Raw genomic sequence first — 20,009 nt, 5'->3', positions numbered from 1 at the left:
AAAGTTGCCAAAGTGATTACGCACACACCACCCCCTATTAGTAGTGTTGTTGTTATTATTAAAAGTCGCGTCAACGTTACATTTAAGCCAACCCACGGGAGGTGGACTCCAATCTAGAACATGATTGGGACGAGCATTACTAGTCATTCTCTCTTGGGCTTGAAACCATTCATTCCATACGTAATTCGCTTTTAAACCTAAAGCTGACGCTTCTTCTTGCTCATTATGCCAGACATAGTCATTCCTGTTTTTCCAAATAACATCTAACATAACTGCAAATCTACCTGCAGCTTCTCGGCTTTCCTTCGAGCAGATATCAAAGATAAGAGATTTAATATCTTGAAAGGAATGTAATCGGGGATCAATAAGGTGAGACAAACCTGCTGCCCTCCAACACTAATTAGTAACTATACAAGTCAGAAAAAGATGTCCTTCGTCCTCATATGTACTATCACAGAACTGACAGGCTGACGGGCACATCACAAAACGATTCCTGAGTCTCTCTCGAGTAGGAAGGCAATCTCTACAAATTCGCCAAAGAAGGTGCTTGACTCTAGGAGGTGATTTGATCTTCCAAATACTTCCCCAATTCTCTGCTCCCCCCACCACCTCACTACCTCTTACCGCGTGATGCCACAGATTATAACCCGTTCTCACACTATAGACACCATCCTGCTCATCCTTCCAAATCATTTTATCTTTTGTAACTTCTTCAATCAAAGGAACTGACAGAATTTTTTCCATATCCGACGCATCAAAAAGGGTCTCTAACGATATCAACATCCCATTGTTCAACATTGGCCTGCATAAGATTATTAACAGACATATGGTAAACCTCCTGTTTTTGCGGTCCTCTTAATTTACCGTCACTGCTACCACGAAACCACGGTTCCTGCATAATATTTATCTGACTACCATCACCAATACACCACCTGCATCCTAGAGTTAGAACCTCACGGGATTTCCAAATACTTCTCCAAACAAAACTCGGGTTATAACCAAGGGAAGAATCAAAGAAAGAATTATTGGGAAAGTACCTTGCTTTGAAAATTCTAGAGACGAGAGTATCTGGTTTCGATAGTAAGGACCAACCTTGTTTAGCAACCATAGCCATGTTAAAAGCTTTAAAGTCTCGAAAGCCTAAGCCTCTGTCTTCCTTAGGACACGCTAACCTATCCCATGCCATCCAACGAATTCCTCCACCATCCTTCCCACCTCCCCACCAAAAAGCATTCAGCATCCTTTCAATATCATGTATTACTGCCTCTGGAAGGATAAATAAACTCATAATGTACGACGGAATATCCTTATCATTTTAATCACTTAAAAGTGTCCTAAGGACACTGTTTAGCATTTCCCTTGATAGAAAATATCCGCTTTAATTAAATTGGATCCGGATTTAGATTTTTTTCCAATTATAAAGGATGAATATGCAATAGATAATGAGGATTTTAGCATTTACTTTGAACTCGCCTCCGTTGATAACTTGAAATAATAATTTAGAATATTTAACTAGCAAGATACATGTGTATTCACCCGAGTAAATTTATTTATTACGATATATATTTTATTTAGATATACATGTAAATTTAAAATGAGTTATTTAATTATAAAATAAATAATAATAGTAATATAAACTCAATTTTAATATTTAAAAATAATAATTTTGTGTCTTCAATAAAGACCGTTGTTAATTAAAATAAAATAGGCATTTTGCTGATAGTGGCCCGTGAGAAAAATAAAAAATTTGACATTTGAAAATAAGAATTTTGTGTCTCTAATAAAGATAATTATTAAATAAAATAAAATATGTATTTTGTTAAGAGTGACCTGTGAGAAAAATTGAAATTTTGACATTTGAAAAGTGAAATTGTGTCTCAAATAAAGAAAATTGTTAATTAATAAATTAGGTATTTTGTTGATAGTGACCCGTGAACAAAATAAAAATTTTGACATTTGAAAATAAGAATTTTGTGTCTCAAATAAAAATAATTGTTAATTAAAATAAAATATGTATTTTGCTGATAGTGTCCCATGAGAAAAATAGAAATTTTGACATTTGAAAATAAGAATTTTGTGTCTCAAACAAAGACAATTGTTAATTAAAATTAAATTGGTATTTTGTTGATAGTGGCCCGTGAAAAAAATAAAAAAATTTGACATTTGAAAATAAGAATTGTGTGTCTCAAATAAATACAATTGTTAATAGAAAAATAGAAATTTTATATTTTAAAATAAGAAATATGTGTCTCAAATAAAGACAAATATTTTTAATTAAAATAAAATAGATATTTTATTGATAGTGGCCCGTGAGAAAAAAAAATAAAATTTGACATTTAAAAATAAAATTTTTAATAGTTATGAATAATTTTTTAATAATCATAAAATAATTATGTTTTTAGTTGAGGAAATTTTTAAGTGTTCCTATTTGTTCCATTAAAAAAATTATATTTATTTATGCTTAGAAAAATAAAAAAGGAAAGAAAAATGGAGGCTTGGGTCTTGAGAGTATGCTCCTCTCAAAGTCTTGAGTTCGAATCCAGCTAGGTGCTAACAATCCTTATGTTGGGTCAGCCCATACAGAGCTTTGTTCTGGCTTTAAACAGGGGTCCCGCTAGTGGATGGTGAGATTGATCCTCTTAGATTAATCGATCGCAAGGTAGGATACCAAGATTTTAAAAAAATGGAGAGAAAAAAATTAAAATGAAAGTGAAAAAAGTGTAGGAAAGAGAAATTTGAGTGAAATTTCATTGAAAAATTAATGGGGTCACGTGTCATTTTTTTATTGATTTAGAATAAGAATAATACATACATTAGGCTATTACTAAAAGTCGCTAATATAGTGTAAATATTATTAATACTAAAGAATAATATATGGCATTTGATAGTATCTTTATTTAATGGATAGATAATTGATGTTTCGTTATTAAGTTAATATTCTGATTTGATTTTTTTTAATATTTTATTATTTGAAATGTGTGTTTGAAAATTTTTAAAATTGTTTTTATTTATTATTTCTAATGTTAATTTGAATTCGAAAGCAAATCATGTGTTTGGTGAAATAAACTATTTTTATTTTAAAAATTTGTTTTCGATGTGTGGATGTGGGAGGACGGGGTACCTGAACTATTTATGATAAGTTTTAAATATGTTTTTGGTCTCAACAAATTTACTAAATTTGACTTTTAATCCCTATAAAAAAAGTCATGTTTTAGTCCCTACAAAATTATTTATGCACGTAGTTTTAGTCCCGTAGAAGGACTAAAACGTTATGCAAAAATAATTTTATAAGGACAAAAATATGACTTTTTTTATAGGAACTAAAAGTCAAATTTGATATATTTATAGGGACCAAAAACATATTTAACCCTAAAAATAACAACCAAAACAAAGAGGCGTGAGATGAAAGGACTAAGAAAAGAAAAAGAAACTTAAACAATATAAATTCTAATTTGGAACGATTTAAAGTAAAATTTTGGGAGAAATTAGAAGGTTTATTTCATAATCTACAACAAGGAGAAAATAATTTTCTAAAAGTCGATCAAAATGGGCATGTAAAGAGTATATCAAGAGGTTTTGAGGGAGTATATAGGGAAAGGGGATATGGCCTCAAGGATGTAAATGTAGATGCTAAATCCCTCCTAAATTTTTTGTCGGCTTTTGATTTTACTATAGTTAATAAGTTCTTTAGAAAAAAAAGATGGGCATCTTATCAAATACAAAAGTGGCATGGCATATTCTCAAAAAAATTTATTTCTTATTAGAAAATCATATAGGAAGTGTTTAAAGTCCAAAAGAATATTTTAAAGATTGGTCTAGGAGTAAAAATGCTAAAACTTGAAGAAATTATAAGAAAGTTAATAAAAAAAAAACCAAGATGGCGGTGTGTAAAGGGAAGAGAAAGAAAAACGAGAGAGTTGGATTAAGTGAAATGTGTTAAATATGAAAGAAATTTTTGACTTAGGAGAACAAGTATAAAGGTCGATGGAAGGGTGAGGAGACGAACAATATTCCCATAATAATATCATTGTACCCAAATTAACCCATAAGTCCTTACCTTTCTACTTTAGTTTTACATGTACTTACGAAATATCTTCAAGAGCTAGCACTGAGATGCATGTTTTTTTGTAAATGATATAGTCTTACTTTGACAGCTGAGGGAAAACTTAAATAGGAGGTTGGCGACTTGTTGACTAGCCTTAGAAGTGTATGGCTTCCACCTAAGCAGAAGTAAAACGAAATATATGGAATATAAGTTTAAAATATATATATATATATATATATATATATATATATATATATATATATATATATATATATATATATATATATATATCCAACTTAGAGGTCAAAGTTGGATAGCATATCATACTAGCTAGTTACAGAATTTAAATATTTTGATTCTATAGTACAAAACATGGAGAAATAAAAGGAGATGTAAGTTCTCAAATTTAAGTTGAGTGATTGAAATGGAGCAGATACTCAAGTATTTTATGTGATAAAAAGTGTCACTTAAATTTAAGGGGAAATTTTATCTGACACTTCTAAGATCAACTATGTTGTACGAGACTAAATGTTGGACTATAAAGAACCAACAAGGAAATAAATTAAGAAAATTTCTTCACCCACCTCCTAACCTTCTTGTCCACCCCTGTTGAATTTACCACACTACCCCTTGTTTCGGAAGTTCATTTCCGAAAAGGTACTTTTTTTGTTAAAAAATGTGTTTTCAGAAATGTATCTCCGAAAACGTGTTTTTTTTAATATAAAATATTGATTTCGGAGATGCATCTCCGAAATAAAGTTTCTTTTCAGAAAATGTGGTGTTTTCGGAAGTTCATCTCCGAACGCACCCCCCTTGGAGGAATTCGGAAATGAACTTCCGAAATATTCCAAGACCAAATTGGTCTTGGAATGTTTCGGATATACACTTCCGAAATAATTAATAATTATTAAAAAAATTAAAATCAAGGTGAATCAATACAATTAATAGGTATAAAATGAAGGTGAATCAATAAAATGAAGGTGAATCAATAAAATCAAGGTGAATCAAAACATCCTAAACTATTTGAAAGTTAAAAATTATTTTACTAACTTATATAAATCAAAAACATTTTAATTCCATAAGTAAATTTTGAATTATATAGAATTAAATATAAAATTTATTCATTAAATAAAATTAAGACAAAATCTTTTTTTAATTTTTTTAAACTAAATAAAAAATTATCTCATTTTTAATTATGAATCAGAATAGAAATATATAAATATATAATAATAATTATTAATTTTGTAAGTGAAATATATAAATATATAATATATAAATATATAATAATTAATATATAAATATATAATAATTATTATAAATTAAGACACTCATTTTTTTAATTTTTATAATTATTATATAAATATATTTATAATTAATATATAATAATTATTATATAAATATATAAATATATAAAATTTTTTATAAATATATAATAATTATTATAATTATTATATAAATATATAAATTAAAACACTCATTTTTTTAATTTTTTTTGTAAATACATAATGATTATTATAAATATATAAATATATAAATAAAAAATTATAACTCATTTTGTAAGTGAAATTATTTTAATTTTTTTAATTAAAATTACTTTAAATTTTAAAATATGAATCAGAATAGAAATATATAATAATTATTATTCATAACTAATAAATTATATCAAAATATATAATTATTATTATTTATTACTCATAAATTATATCAAATTTATAATATATAAATTAATTCATATCCTAAAATTAATTTTTGGAATTTTTAGATTTTTTTTGTTTTTTCGAAGATGCATCTCCTAATTAATCAAAATCTTAATTTTTGGGATTTTTTCGGAAATGCACTTCTGAAGTCTGAAAAAATTTAGAAAAAAAAATATTTCGGAAATGCATTTCCGAAGCAGGGGTAAAATGAGATTTTCGCTGGGGTGACCCCATAAGGATGTGGGTAAAGAAAAAACCATAAATTAAATGTAGCATAGATGGGGATGTTCTATTGGATGAGTAGTAAGATTAAGTGAGATAAAATTGTAAATTATACTATTAACTAACTCATGCATCTGTACGAGCTCGTGTGTTGCCGCTCATTATTAATATTCTTGAATATTTAAGTTAAATTTAATAGTAATTGGTTTCATTAAAAAGAAAAGAAATTTTCTATAAACAAATAAGAGTAAATTTCGAGCAAAAGACGTGATGTGATAGAGGGAATTTGAAATTAACAAGGAAATAAGAATTGAAAGAGGAATATATGATTATTAAACATAAAGATCAAAAATATAATTTATTATGGATGGATTTTATAAACATGACACATGTTGTTTGTTAAGTTATCATCGAATTTGAACCTGTTCTATATGGATCTTCAATGTTCAATAAAATAAGTGTTTTTTTCCTGTTATCACCACACGGTAGAAGAAAGTGATAATCATAATCTCTTAATATTATTGGGAAGTCTACCTGCAATTTGTTTATAATAAAACATAAGAAATAGTTAAGTAAATACAAATAAGGTGATGAAATATATTCATTAGATAAATTGAAGAAAAAAAAAAGGTGTTGAAACTCAACTAATTTTGGTATTGAAATATTAATATGGGTTAGTGTAATATCAAATGAACATATGTTCTGGTGGCAGAGGTATCGACTATGAAATCTTGGTAATTCTTCTAAAGATGACACTTGATTATAATGTTGTATTCCAAAATTGTTGTCATCATAATATCCTACTTGAAGACCTGGATATGATCACCACGACATTGCTAAGTGGCAAGTTTTTTCACTGTATGCAGTTGATTAAGCTGCATAAAGAAAGCTATTTTATTCCCTTGATGATGTAGATTTTGTTCCAAGGTGGAGATTTATGGTAATTGGATCAAACTCTAGTCTCGACAAGGGTTGGTTCATCAGAAGTCGAAGTCTAGCATATTGTAGTCACCATTCAAGCATGAAGTTGTTGAAATAAGCTATGTTGTTAGCATGTCAAATTGGACCGATCTGTTAGCCCAATTGGTTAAGTTAGCTTAGTAGTATCTAAATATACTTGTTCTCTCAGGTTATTGAGAGAGCATTGATAGTTGTTATTCACTTGTAATCTTTTAACCCTAATTGAGAAAGTTAATAGTAAAATAGTTATAACCAATCCTAATTTCTTCTTACTCCCCCTTCTATCTCTTTCATAAAAACTGAAGGGTTTCTTTTGTTAGTTCACGAAGTTCAATCTTTCTCATAGTTTTAATTTGTTCTTAACGGTGCTCGTTACAACAAGATAAATATAAACAATTTTTTATTAAATATTATGTCATAGTTTGATCTATGTGTCTAACCCCGCTTTTTATGGAAAAAGGATTTCATTCAAGAAGAAATAGAGGGAACAAACAAATTAGGCTCCACTGAGGGATAACCTCCAATCCAAGTTTTAGACCCATACTTTTTTCCCAGCCCAACTGGTGTCATCCTTTACTAACTCCTCAATTCTTCTTATTTCTTTACTTACTAAACCAGTCTTATACTCCTTGAAAAGCTTATCTAAGCCTTTCATTGCAGCCAATTTGTTATGGTTCCTGATTGAATAGTTGTTCTATAGTTGGTCCACAAATCTTTCACATCTAGGGTCTTTACTCCACACTTCTTCAAACCTGAAAATGTGTCCTCGTTTCCTAGTATTACTCCAATATCAACTTCCAAATCAATTATGATTGTAGCATGGTCCGAACCATAATGGAAGAGATGATTTACTCTACTAGGGGAAAACCTATTGATAAAACTCTCAGAAGCCAAACTCTTATCCGGCCTGCACTGGACATTATTACTTTCTTGTCTTCCGTTTATTCAAGTGTAAGGGTATCCTTCAAAATCCAAGTCGATTAGGTCACAGAGATCCATAGTTTGGCACCCCAAGAAATTTGACTAGAAGTTTTGTTGTTTCCTCCTTTTTTTTCTCATGATTAAACAACACATCATTCAGATCCCCAACAAAAAAAAAATCTATCACCACCTCTTTTAACCACTTCTTGAATTAACAACCAAGTTTTCCTCTTGTTATGCTCCTCTGGAAAGCTGTAAATTCCACTAAAATACCATTCTTGATTATCACTATCATCAACTCCTATATGATTTGAAGAAAAAGAGATAATGTTGAGTTGAATCATCTCCTTCCAAAAAAGAATTAGTCCCTCATCTCTCTCCCTACCAATCCCACAGCAATCCACAATTCGACAACACTTGAAGTCGCTCTTAAATTTAATAGACTGGACTTCATAAGCTTTAAGACGTGTCTCCATAAGTAGCATCACGCCGAGATTTTCAATATGTTTGAGCCTCAAAAAGGCTCGAACTTCCCTGGACTCCCCAACCCCTTGCAGTTCCAAGTGATAATTTTCAATGTGATAGGTGGTGTTGGCCTTCCAACACCACCTCTGGTTTAGTTTCTGGAATTTCTTTCAAGGCAGATTGACTCTTTCTTTTCTTCTCACCACTCCCACACCCCTCTAGAGTACCTTCAATGATCATGACATCCATTAGATGGTGCTTACCAATCTCAAGCTCCAGCTACTTATCATGATTGAGATTTGTCTTCCTAGTTGCCTATCTTCTAGTCCACTTCTTTCTCTTCACATTTGTGGCTTTAGATGTTGTAAATTTTCCCTTACCCACATTAGATATATCAATCGCCCCTAAAGATTCCGCAATAACTTCAATCTCCAGGATATTGTTACCAGAAGGACCATCTTTTGTTTTCAGAGCCTCAACCTGTTTACTTCCACTCCACGTGTCTTTGTTTTGTTCAACTTCCCATTTTCCTTCCTTCTCCTTACTTTTGGTGTCGCCCCTGTTTTGCCCTAAAGATATGTTGAAAAGGATCTTGCTGCAAGAATTGAAGTTGGACTCATTTTTCTTTTGTTCATCTGGAGTTTTGGGTAATGGAGAGACCCTTAGCTAAAGATCGTACAACAGATATTTCTCCTCTAATTATTCAAACCCATCTTCACTAAGATCCCCAACCGCATCACAATCTTCCACAAACAAAATAGAAGGTCGGGAGCCTTTCCTATTTTAAATAGACCTGAAGGTTCTTGTCTTTAAAACGTACCATCATTCCTCTCTTCAAATGTTGTTTGAAATCTAATGTTACCTTAATTCGAAGGAACCTCTCATTTCTATGAGCGTCCTTCTGATCCACCTCCTCAAAAATACCCAGAATTCCACCTAGTTTCCTCGCCATCGCTTCTGTTTTGAGCATGAGAGGCAGTTCATAGATTCTTACCTAGAAAACACCATAGTGCATGTTCAGCACTGATGGTTGTTCCTCCCCTGAGATGTGAGATAGGATCAACAAATTCCTATCAAAACTCCAAGGTTTGTTTTGCAACACACTTTCCAGATCTCTTTTTGGTAGCAAACCTGAAATTCTGGAATCAGATACGTGATGTCGAAAAGGATGTCACGACATTACCTATCTGAACAATTCTATAATAATGAACAAGAAATAAAACAAATAACACAAGTGATTTGTTAACCCAGTTCGGTGCAAATACACCTACGTCTGGGGGCTACCAAGCCAGGGAGGAAGTCCACTATAAGTAGTATCAATTCAGAGTAATACACATCAAGACTACACCTTTCACTTAATATCTACCCAATGCAACTTCAATCTAAGCTACTTAGATCAGAGATCCTACTCGCTCCCCCTCAATCACAGCAGTGATGAATAACACTCAACAAATATGAAAAGAAGACACACTTCAAGGACACAACTTGATCTTGCTTAAAAGCTTCAATCAAGTACAATGGTACTCTTGCTTAAAAGCTTCAAGTACCTCTTACAACACAAACAAAAAAACCTAGACCAAGACAACCATCACGATGATTGTTTGGCTCACAAGAAAACTAGAACTTCAAAAACCCTAATCACCAAACAACTTCTATCACTCAAAAACTGTTTTAGGGCTGCAGCTTCTTCAGTAATATATAGAGTCTTCAAAACGCAGCAGCTGGGCCTTGGATCCAAATTAGTCTTTAACCTAATTAAACTAATTTCCACAATTCAAGGAGCCAAAGATAATAGCAATCAAGTATGTTCTTGAAAAGTCCAATCAGATCATAATCTAATATTTCCAAGTAAGGCTTAGTCCAATATTTCCAAATAAAGCGCATATCGTAACAGATCACACCTACAGAATTAGTAACAGAATAATATGTAGCACCTACGGATGTCATGACATCGGCCTTGACATCAGGTAAAGGCCTGCACAAATAAAGGCTTTAATACATGTCATGACATCAGTTTTGACATGATAAAATCACAATGAGTTTTACCAAAAATTACAGCCAATCAACAATATCTACAAACTCCCCCTTTGGCTAATTTTTGGCTAAAACAAGAATAAATGCAACCATATAATATCAGAGCACAAGCAGCAGATCACAACACCAAGAATACAGAAAAATAAATTCTGTAGCAGAGGTAAACAACAACCAGCTTGTTTAATCACTAGAGAAACCAGAAAACAGCTATTTAATCATCTGTTACATAATTCCAATATCCATAGTCAAATAGACCATACAACACCAAAAAAACACATCCATTTACTCCCCCTTTTTAGCCATAAAAGGAGCCAAACCACACAAGAGTACAAAAAGACAACACTAAGTCAATCACCAGAGAAACAGCATAAGAGAAGTAGGACTAATTGTCAGATTCATCAGTTTCTTCAGCACTAGAGCCACCAATCTCTTCACCAGCATCACTACTCTCAGTCTCTTCAGCACCTTCACTATCCTCAGCCTCTTCATCATCACCACTATCAGCACCATTATCTTCATCATCACCACTACCAGCACCTTCACTTCCACCAGCATGGTCATCATCTGCAGACTGCTCAAGACTCTGAATGAGCTTTTCAAGCTTCATCTTCCTATTGTCCAACTCTTTACAAGTCTCTTTCAGCTCAGCAATAAGGGAGGATTTGGAGACAGATTTGCTGGTTTGTGATGTCCCAGCAGATGTCATGTCATCTGATCTTTGGAGCAACTTATGGTGGAAGGACAAGGCACTCTCCCTCTTGCACACAGATTCTTTAGCTTTCAGAATCCCAGGGTACTGATTAAGAATAATCCCACATATCAGGGAAGGAAAAGCAATGGGCATCTTTGTAGCAGAGGTACCAACATGCTTCATAATTTGATCAAATATGTAAGTTCCATAATCAAACTTAGTCTTGGTTCCCACACCATATATGAATCTTCCTAGGCCAACTGCAATGGTAGATGTATGATTGGTAGGCACCCAGTTAGCAGCACCAATTTTGTGTAGCAATGCATAACTGACATTAAGAGAACTAGCAGACAGTTTACTCTTTATGGGCCACTTCTTAACCTTACCACCAGTGATCACTTTGCACACCTCATTATCAGTCACTTCAAGCTCAGGTTGAGCCTTATCATTCCTACCTAGATAGAGGTTAACAACAGTTGGGGAGAATTCTATACACTTTCTTCTAACATACACCTTATGAAAATCCTCAGCTTTCCCATCAGCACAATCTTGAGATAAATTGACTATAAACTCCTTCACAAGCATTTCATAGCATTTAGAAAAATGGGTAACAGTTTTAAGCAAACCTGCAGATTTGATGAGCTTCATGATTTCTTGACATTCAAGAGCATCATTTGCAAGTTCTCTTTCCAAAGCCAATCTTCGCTGAAAAACATACTTCCATTGCATAGCATTTGAAGCATAGTGCAGATAGATGTTGTCCAAGGGAATATCAGGAACAGTAGTGGAGGCTTTGGTGACAGCATGCCTTTTCTTTGAAGGGATGTCAGGGACATCACTTAAGACATTGTCTTCAGGGTCAGAAGCATTTCTTTCTTTCCTCTTCTTCACAGCAACCTTGCTCCCAGTTTTTGAAGGTTCAGTAAGGGCCTTCTTGATCTTTTCTTTGGTAACCTTCGTTTGAGGAGTAGCTTTAGGTTTGGAAGGAGGTTGATCACAAACCTGTTTTCCCTTTCGAGTCTTGACTCTATGAGAGATGCTAGATATGAGCTCATCATCAGCAATGTCAATAGGATCAGCCAGACTATCCAGATCCACCACATCATTCACAGTAGGGCCTTCTTTAAGAGTTTATTTAGAAGGAGTAGCAGGGACCTCTTCAGCTTTCTCTGTTTCAAGAATCTCAGCATCTTTAGTTCCAGATGTTTCAACATCTTTAGCTTCAGATGTCTCAACATCTTTAGCACCAGAGATATCAACATTGTTATCTTCAGATGTCTCAACATCAACCTGATCTTTGCTAGCATCATCTTGATCGTCTCTGCTGTTCTCAGAGGCCGGAGCTTGGGCTAAAGGAACATATATTCCTTCTACCTTATGTCCTTCATTCAAGATTCTTGTGACAAGACCTGCGATCGCATTGTGAACATATGCCGAGCCCTCTTTACCCTGAGCAGAAAAGGTTTCTAGAACAGACCCACCAGTCGATTTTCTTGCATGCATCTTTCTTGGAAGACTACGAACATGATCGGTAGCTTGAAGAGTGTTCAATGGCACAACATTCAACACAACATCTTGATCACTCATTACATTTGGTGCCCTAGACCCTGATGCTGTTTCAGAGGGAGGAGACGATTTCTTTGAGGGAGAACTCTGAGGCATGTTGAGAGAAAATGGAATGATGGAGAGAGGTTTGTGGATGCAGCGAATCAGAGAGGTAACGTGAATGCCGAAAATAGGTTTTGTGGGAATGGGAACCGTTTGGAGAAAGTGTAAAAGAGGGGGAAAATACACTTTAATATGTAATGATAACAAATATTTGGAGAGAAGGATTCTGTTGGCCCCACACCCGGTTAATTGCTATAATTCTTCACAAAGACAAATGCCTAGCTTACTTCTTAGATTTTCAAATTGATTTGCATCCAAGGCTTTTGTGAAATATCAGCCAGCTGAAGATTAGTAGCAACATGTTCCAAGGCAATTACTTTATCCTCAACAAGATTTCTAATGTAGTGGTGTCTAATATCAATGTGCTTGGTCCTGCTATGCTGAATAGGATTCTTTGAAATGTTAATGGCACTTAGGTTGTCACAATATAATGTCATGACATCTTGTGTGACATTGTATTCTGTTAACATTTGTTTCATCCAAACAAGCTGAGAACAGCTACTTCCTGCTGCAATGTATTCTGCCTCTGCAGTGGATAAAGATACACAATTTTGTTTCTTGCTGAACCATGAAATAAGATTATTCTCCAAGAAGAAACATCCTCCTGAAGTACTTTTTCTGTCATCAGCACTTCCAGCCCAATCTGCATCACAATATCCAGTGAGAATAGGTTCACACCCATGAGAGTAGAGCATTCCATACTCACAAGTACCATTCACATATTTCAGGATCCTCTTGACTTGGTTTATGTGACTGACCTTGGGATCTGCTTGATACCTAGCACACACCCCAACAGCAAAGGCAATATCAGGTCTACTGGCTGTAAGATACAGCAGGCTTCCTATCATGCTTCTATATAAACTTTGATCAACACTAGTTCCCTTTTCATCTTTGGACAGTTTTAAATGAGTAGGTGCTGGTGTTCTTTTGTGAGTAGCATTTTCCATTCCATGATCACTTCTAATTCTCACAACACCATTTTCTTTTTCCCTTTGAATTCTATGACACAGATCTTTGAAAACATCAAACACATCTGACTTTTCTCTGATGAAGTTTATCCAAGTGTATCTGGAGTAGTCATCCACAACCACATAAGCATATTTCGTTCCTCCGAGACTCTCCATTTGCATTGGTCCCATCAAGTCCATATGAAGCAGTTCTAGAACTCTGGAAGTGGTCAGATGTCTAACCTTTGGATGTGACATCCTGGTTTGTTTTCCTACCTAACATTCACCGCATATTCTTCCTTCATCAATTTGTAGCTTAGGAATTCCTCTCACAGCTTCCAAAGAGACAATCCTTTTCATACCTCTTAGATGAAGATGGCCAAGTTTTTGGTGCCACAGCTTTGCTTCTTCTTCTTTAGAGCATACAGTTGAGTAGCTGGATTCATGAGACACCCACAAGTAGCAGTTATCTTTGGATCTGACTCCCCTCATTACTACTTCCTTTTCTTCATTAGTAACCACACACTCAGTTTTAGTGAAGTTAACTTGGTATCCTTGGTCACAGAGTTGACTGATGCTTATGAGATTAGCAGTCAGGCCCTTGACCAACAAAACACCCTCTAGATTTGGAACTCCTGAACAGTCAAGTTTTCCAACTCCTTTGATTTCTCCTTTAGCTCCATCACCAAAGGTTACATAGCTAGTAGAGTGATTTTTGATATCAACAAGCAGATTCTTGATTCCAGTCATGTGTCTGGAACATCCACTGTCAAAATACCAATCTTCTTTGGCTGATACTCTAAGAGATGTATGAGCTATTAAAGCCATATTTTTGGGTATCCATTGTTGCTTCTGGATGGGCATGATCTGCTTAGGTCTGTAGTATGGAGCTTGATCTGGGTATCCATATAATCTGAAGCAAAAGGGCTTAATGTGTCCAAATCTTCCACAGTAATGGCATCTCCATCTTTGAAATTTTCTCTTCATTTTACTTTTGTCTTGATGTTGAGTCGCATGTTTTGACATCGGGTTCAACATCTCAGTTTTAGGTTTAGCCCTATTACCATCTTGGGAATGTTTCTTTGTACCAACAAAACCTATACCAGACATATCTCCTGAACTCTTTCCAATCTGCAGAATCTCCTCCAACATATCCGAGCCACTGTTCAACATTTTTACATATTTTGACATCTGATCAAGTTTGGATTGTAGCATGATAATTTCACTGTTTAGTTCAGATATTGTTTTACTAAGTCCTTTGTTATCAGCCTCCAACTGAACTATGTATTTCTTCTGTTTTTCACCTTGTTGACAGACTTCAGCACTTCTGATACACAGCTTCCTATAGGAGGCTGCCAGTTCTTCAAAGGTTAGCTCATCTTCACTAGAGTCTTCATCAGAATTACAAACACCAGTAAGGGCTGTGACATGTTTGACTGATTCTTCTTCAAAGTCACTCTCAGAATCTTCATCAGACCAGGAGACTGACAGTCCTTTCTTTTGTTTCTTGAGATAAGTAGGACATTCAGCTCTAATATGTCCATACCCTTCACATCCATGGCATTGAATTCCTTTGCTATGATCGTACTTTTCTTCTGGTTTAGCTCTTCTGCCAGAGTCATAAGATCTACTAGTGTCAGATGAGATGTTCTTGACATTAGGTCTTGGCTTCTGATCCATTCTTCTCATAATTTTGTTAAATTGTTTACCAAGCATAACTATAGATTCAGATAGATTTTCTTCTCTACTTTCCTCTGCTTCTTCTTGAGAGTTGGACACAAAAGCTATGCTTTTGTTCTTCTTTTCAGAATTGTCACTGATCCCCATCTCAAAGGTTTGAAGAGATCCAATTAACTCTTCTACCTTCATTTTGCTGATATCCTGTGCCTCTTCTATAGCTGTAACTTTCATATCAAATCTCTTAGGCAGGGATTTAAGGATTTTTCTCACCAGCTTTTCATCAGACATTTTTTCTCCCAAAGCTCCTGAGGTATTAGCAATATCAAGGATATTCATGTGAAAATCCTGAATACTTTCATCATCTTTCATCCTTAGATGTTCAAACTTCGTAGTTAGCAGCTGAAGTCTTGACATCTTCACTTTGGAAGTACCTTCATGAGTGGTCTTGAGGGTATCCCAGACATCTTTGGCTAGTTCACAATGGTGTACTAGTCTGAATATATTCCTGTCAATTCCATTGAATAAAGCATTTAAAGCTTTAGAGTTGCCAAGCGCCAATGCCTCCTTATCTTTGTCCCATTCTTCCTCCGGTTTAAGAGTTTTCTTGCCATCTTTATCAGTAGTGACAGGATGTTCCCATCCTTTGTTTACAGCTCTCCATGCTTTACTATCCACGGATTTCAGAAAATCCACCATGCGAGGCTTCCAATAATCATAATTGGAACCATCTAGAATGGGTGGTCTAATCACAAATCCACCACCTTCCTTGTCCATAGTACCAAAAAATACTGTCCCTAGATCTCACCCAGTAAACCAAACAGGCAGGGTGCCTGCTCTGATGCCAATTGAAATTCTGGAATCAGATACGTGATGTCGAAAAGGATGTCACGACATTACCTATCTGAACAATTCTATAATAATGAACAAGAAATAAAACAAATAACACAAGTGATTTGTTAACCCAGTTCGGTGCAAATACACCTACGTCTGGGGGCTACCAAGCCAGGGAGGAAGTCCACTATAAGTAGTATCAATTCAGAGTAATACACATCAATACTACACCTTTCACTTAATATCTACCCAATGCAACTTCAATCTAAGCTACTTAGATCAGAGATCCTACTCGCTCCCCCTCAATCACAGCAGTGATGAATAACACTCAACAAATATGAAAAGAAGACACACTTCAAGGACACAACTTGATCTTGCTTAAAAGCTTCAATCAAGTACAATGGTACTCTTGCTTAAAAGCTTCAAGTACCTCTTACAACACAAACAAAAACACCTAGACCAAGACAACCATCACGATGATTGTTTGGCTCACAAGAAAACTAGAACTTCAAAAACCCTAATCACCAAACAACTTCTATCACTCAAAAACTGTTTTAGGGCTGCAGCTTCTTCAGTAATATATAGAGTCTTCAAAACGCAGCAGCTGGGCCTTGGATCCAAATTAGTCTTTAACCTAATTAAACTAATTTCCACAATTCAAGGAGCCAAAGATAATAGCAATCAAGTATGTTCTTGAAAAGTCCAATCAGATCATAATCTAATATTTCCAAGTAAGGCTTAGTCCAATATTTCCAAATAAAGCGCATATCGTAACAGATCACACATACAGAATTAGTAACAGAATAATATGTAGCACCTACGGATGTCATGACATCGGCCTTGACATCAGGTAAAGGCCTGCACAAATAAAGGCTTCAATACATGTCATGACATCAGTTTTGACATGATAAAATCACAATGAGTTTTACCAAAAATTACAGCCAATCAACAACATCTACAAAACCGAAACAAAAATAAGTTCTTGCTTAGTTCTTGGGTTTCCACTAGATTTTTTAACTTCTAGGAACCAATCATAGTGTTTGTAAAAACTCCAGAGTTGAAACTGCTATCGGTCCAAAGCTTCCTTGCGAGAGTGTGTTGAAAGATCTCCTCACCGCATACCTCCTCCACCTCCGCCGTGACCCCTTCTTCCTCTACCTTCGGTAACAAAATCTCTTTCCATTTGTCCATGACGACAGAAAACCAGAGGCTCACAAACTAAAACTAACATAACACAGGGAACTCCTACAAGAGAAGGGTTTGAGAGCCAAAGATTTTGGGGAAAAAAATTAGATAACCTGGGGAAAAAATTTGCCCCTCAAAACCCTAGAAATAGACTGAGACGGGAAAGACACGATAAATTTCTAGAGAAAGGTGAGACCTCCTCTCTCTAAAAAACACGTGGTATTTCTAGTAGTAACTTGTCTTTTACTTTATGTAGCTAATCCGTTTAATGGAAAATAACTTTATTTTTGTTGTGAAACACTTTAAATCACAAAAATCCATACATTAAAGTCTTTTATAGTTGACTTAAAAATCACTTTTAGTGGTAACAAAACCATTTTAATTTGCAGTTGCATATATTGTTAAGAAATTATATTTTAAAAAAATGGAAACATTAAGTATAAGGGTTAAATATATAAAACACCCATGTAATGTTAGCGAGATTTGATTTTAGCCTCTAGTAAAGTTTTTTATTTTGATCCCCCTTGTAATTTCCAAATTCCTTTAAGTACACCTTGACTGCCATATTGCAACAAAGATTCTCTCTAGCTGCTTACGTGGCATTCCACGTGGTATTTTCTTTTAATTCTTAAACATCTTTTAAATTCATGTGGAAATATTTTAATTTCTAAATTTTTTTAAAAAAAAATTAACTGTTTTTTGAAAATTATATTGTTGTTTTTATTACGAGGGGCAAATTAAGGGTCTGTTTGGTAAAAATAGCGGTTGACTGATAAGCTAGCTGATAGCTTATAGCTTATGACTGATGGCTGATGACCGATGACTTATAGCTTATAGCGGTTGGTTGAGACTGATAGCTTATAAGCTCATTAAAGTGTTTGATAAAATTAGCGGTTCAATTAACTTATAAATGTAAAATGACATAAAAGATATTTAATATATAATTATTTTATTTTAAATTAAAATAAATTATAAGGGTTAAAAATGGATTTTAATTGAAATAATAAGGATAAAAAAGGAAGAAAAAGTAATAAGCTATAAGACATAAGCTAAAACGCTATTTGAAATAGCGTCTGGAAAATAAGCTATAAGTTAGTAAAATAAGCTATAAGCTCGTGATGAAAAGACCGTTACCAAACAGGTCTAAATTATCATATGAGCTTATAAGACATAAGACATAAGCTATAAGCTCGAAAAGTTGTCTTACCAAACAGAGCCTAAAATTCGCTAACATTACAGAGGTAAAATACATTTTATTTTGTTTTGAATATATTTAAGCATCTGTAATGTGAGCGAATTTTGATTTACCCTCTCATAATAAAAACAATAGTAAAATTTTCAAAAAAAAGTTTACATTTTTTTTCAAAACAAATAAATCTCACATGAATTTTAAAAAATAAATAAATAAATAAAATCTACGTGGACATGCCACGTAAGTAACATTGAAGATTTCATGTCACTTTGTCTCTTGAGGGTTAAAGATATGGAATCTTTACTTTAAAGAGGGAATTCAATTTTATTTTTATAGAAGTTAAAATCAAATCTCTCGCTAATATTTTATGAGATTTTGTATATTTAACCCTGAGTATAAATTTCATTACCAAATTACCAATGCTGTATACAAAATGATCTAACTTTGGTTTCAATTTGCACGAACTCATAGTCTTCACCTTCCCAAGTTTCTTTTGTTCTCATCCAAACGCGGATTTTAGGTACATACATACAAATATTGGTTATTAATTATTACTTGAAAGCACGATGGGTTTGGATTAGGATTGCACATGAAATGTTTTTTCAATGTCCATGGTGATTGAGCACACAAATATGAACGAGTGTATATATGTTCCCTTGATCATTTTCTTCATTTTTAAACAGGTTGACATTCTATTTCAATTCAAACTTTGTCAAGAGAGGAGTTGATCCACGAAACTTTCTTACAAAACCATAATTCATTAAATATTTCAAATTGTAATGAATGAAGCCTGTTAGAGGAACATATGGTCCCAAGTCTAGACTATTGATTAAGGTGTTCACATCTATATAAAAAAACGTAAAAATTGAATAAAACTGATTTTTATAGAATATTTTTAGACGTATATTTGTGAAAATCAATTGGATTATATCAAATTTAATAATTGTTTTTTTATAAATAAAATCAAATTTTCAAATATAAATTTTAATATTGTTCACCACTGAGGTTAAAGCCCAATGAATTCTACTCCAAGAGTATAAATAATGTATCTTCATCAATAAATACATGTATTTTCTCCTCGCAATCAATCACCACTTCATACAAATTTGAGGGTGGTCTGGCGATCACAATCTGAATCCATAAACAATTTAAAGAAATTTCACACCATTTTTTCAAGCAACTCTTTAAAGTTGTTCTACCTCTTAGGGTTACTTGTCAATTTAGTTTTTGATTTGTTTATCGTGATTGAGTCTCCTCACATAGTTGTGCATTTTAGAGTTGAATGTTAAATTGTTTTTACGTATGTATAAACTGAACTTTTTGTTTAAATTCAATGCAATGTGATTCTAGTTAATTAGTCATAATTTTAGATCAAGAAATAATTGAAAGAATGGTTCAAATCGTGTCAAGTCTCGATTCAAATAAATACTTATTTTTGTTAAAATTTGAATTTGTTTTGAAGTGTGATTCA

General features: G+C 33.7%; 1 protein-coding gene across 1 annotated transcript; it reads right to left on the bottom strand.

The window, feature by feature from the left end:
- Positions 1-10,726: 10,726 nt before the first annotated feature.
- LOC131644781 (uncharacterized) lies at positions 10,727-12,697 on the bottom strand. The gene is made up of 2 exons (XM_058915374.1): positions 12,191-12,697; positions 10,727-12,085 (listed from the first exon to the last, which is right to left on the bottom strand). Exons 1-2 carry the CDS (start codon positions 12,695-12,697, stop codon positions 10,727-10,729), a joined length of 1,866 nt encoding a protein of 621 aa, XP_058771357.1.
- Between the last annotated feature and the right edge of the window lie 7,312 nt (positions 12,698-20,009).

The sequence above is a fragment of the Vicia villosa genome, linkage group LG1 (assembly GCF_029867415.1).
Source record: "Vicia villosa cultivar HV-30 ecotype Madison, WI linkage group LG1, Vvil1.0, whole genome shotgun sequence".
NCBI lineage: Eukaryota > Viridiplantae > Streptophyta > Magnoliopsida > Fabales > Fabaceae > Vicia > Vicia villosa.
Note: the sequence above shows the minus strand (reverse complement) of the source record. Positions and strands in the feature narration are given on the sequence as shown.

Coding starts and splice junctions, on each gene's coding strand:
- LOC131644781 (XM_058915374.1), bottom strand. CDS start 12,697: ATGCCTCAGAGTTCTCCCTCAAAGAAATCGTCTCCTCCCTCTGAAACA. Junction 12,086..12,190: donor AAACAGAGAAAGCTGAAGAG/GTCCCTGCTACT, acceptor GCTGATGATGAG/CTCATATCTAGCATCTCTCA.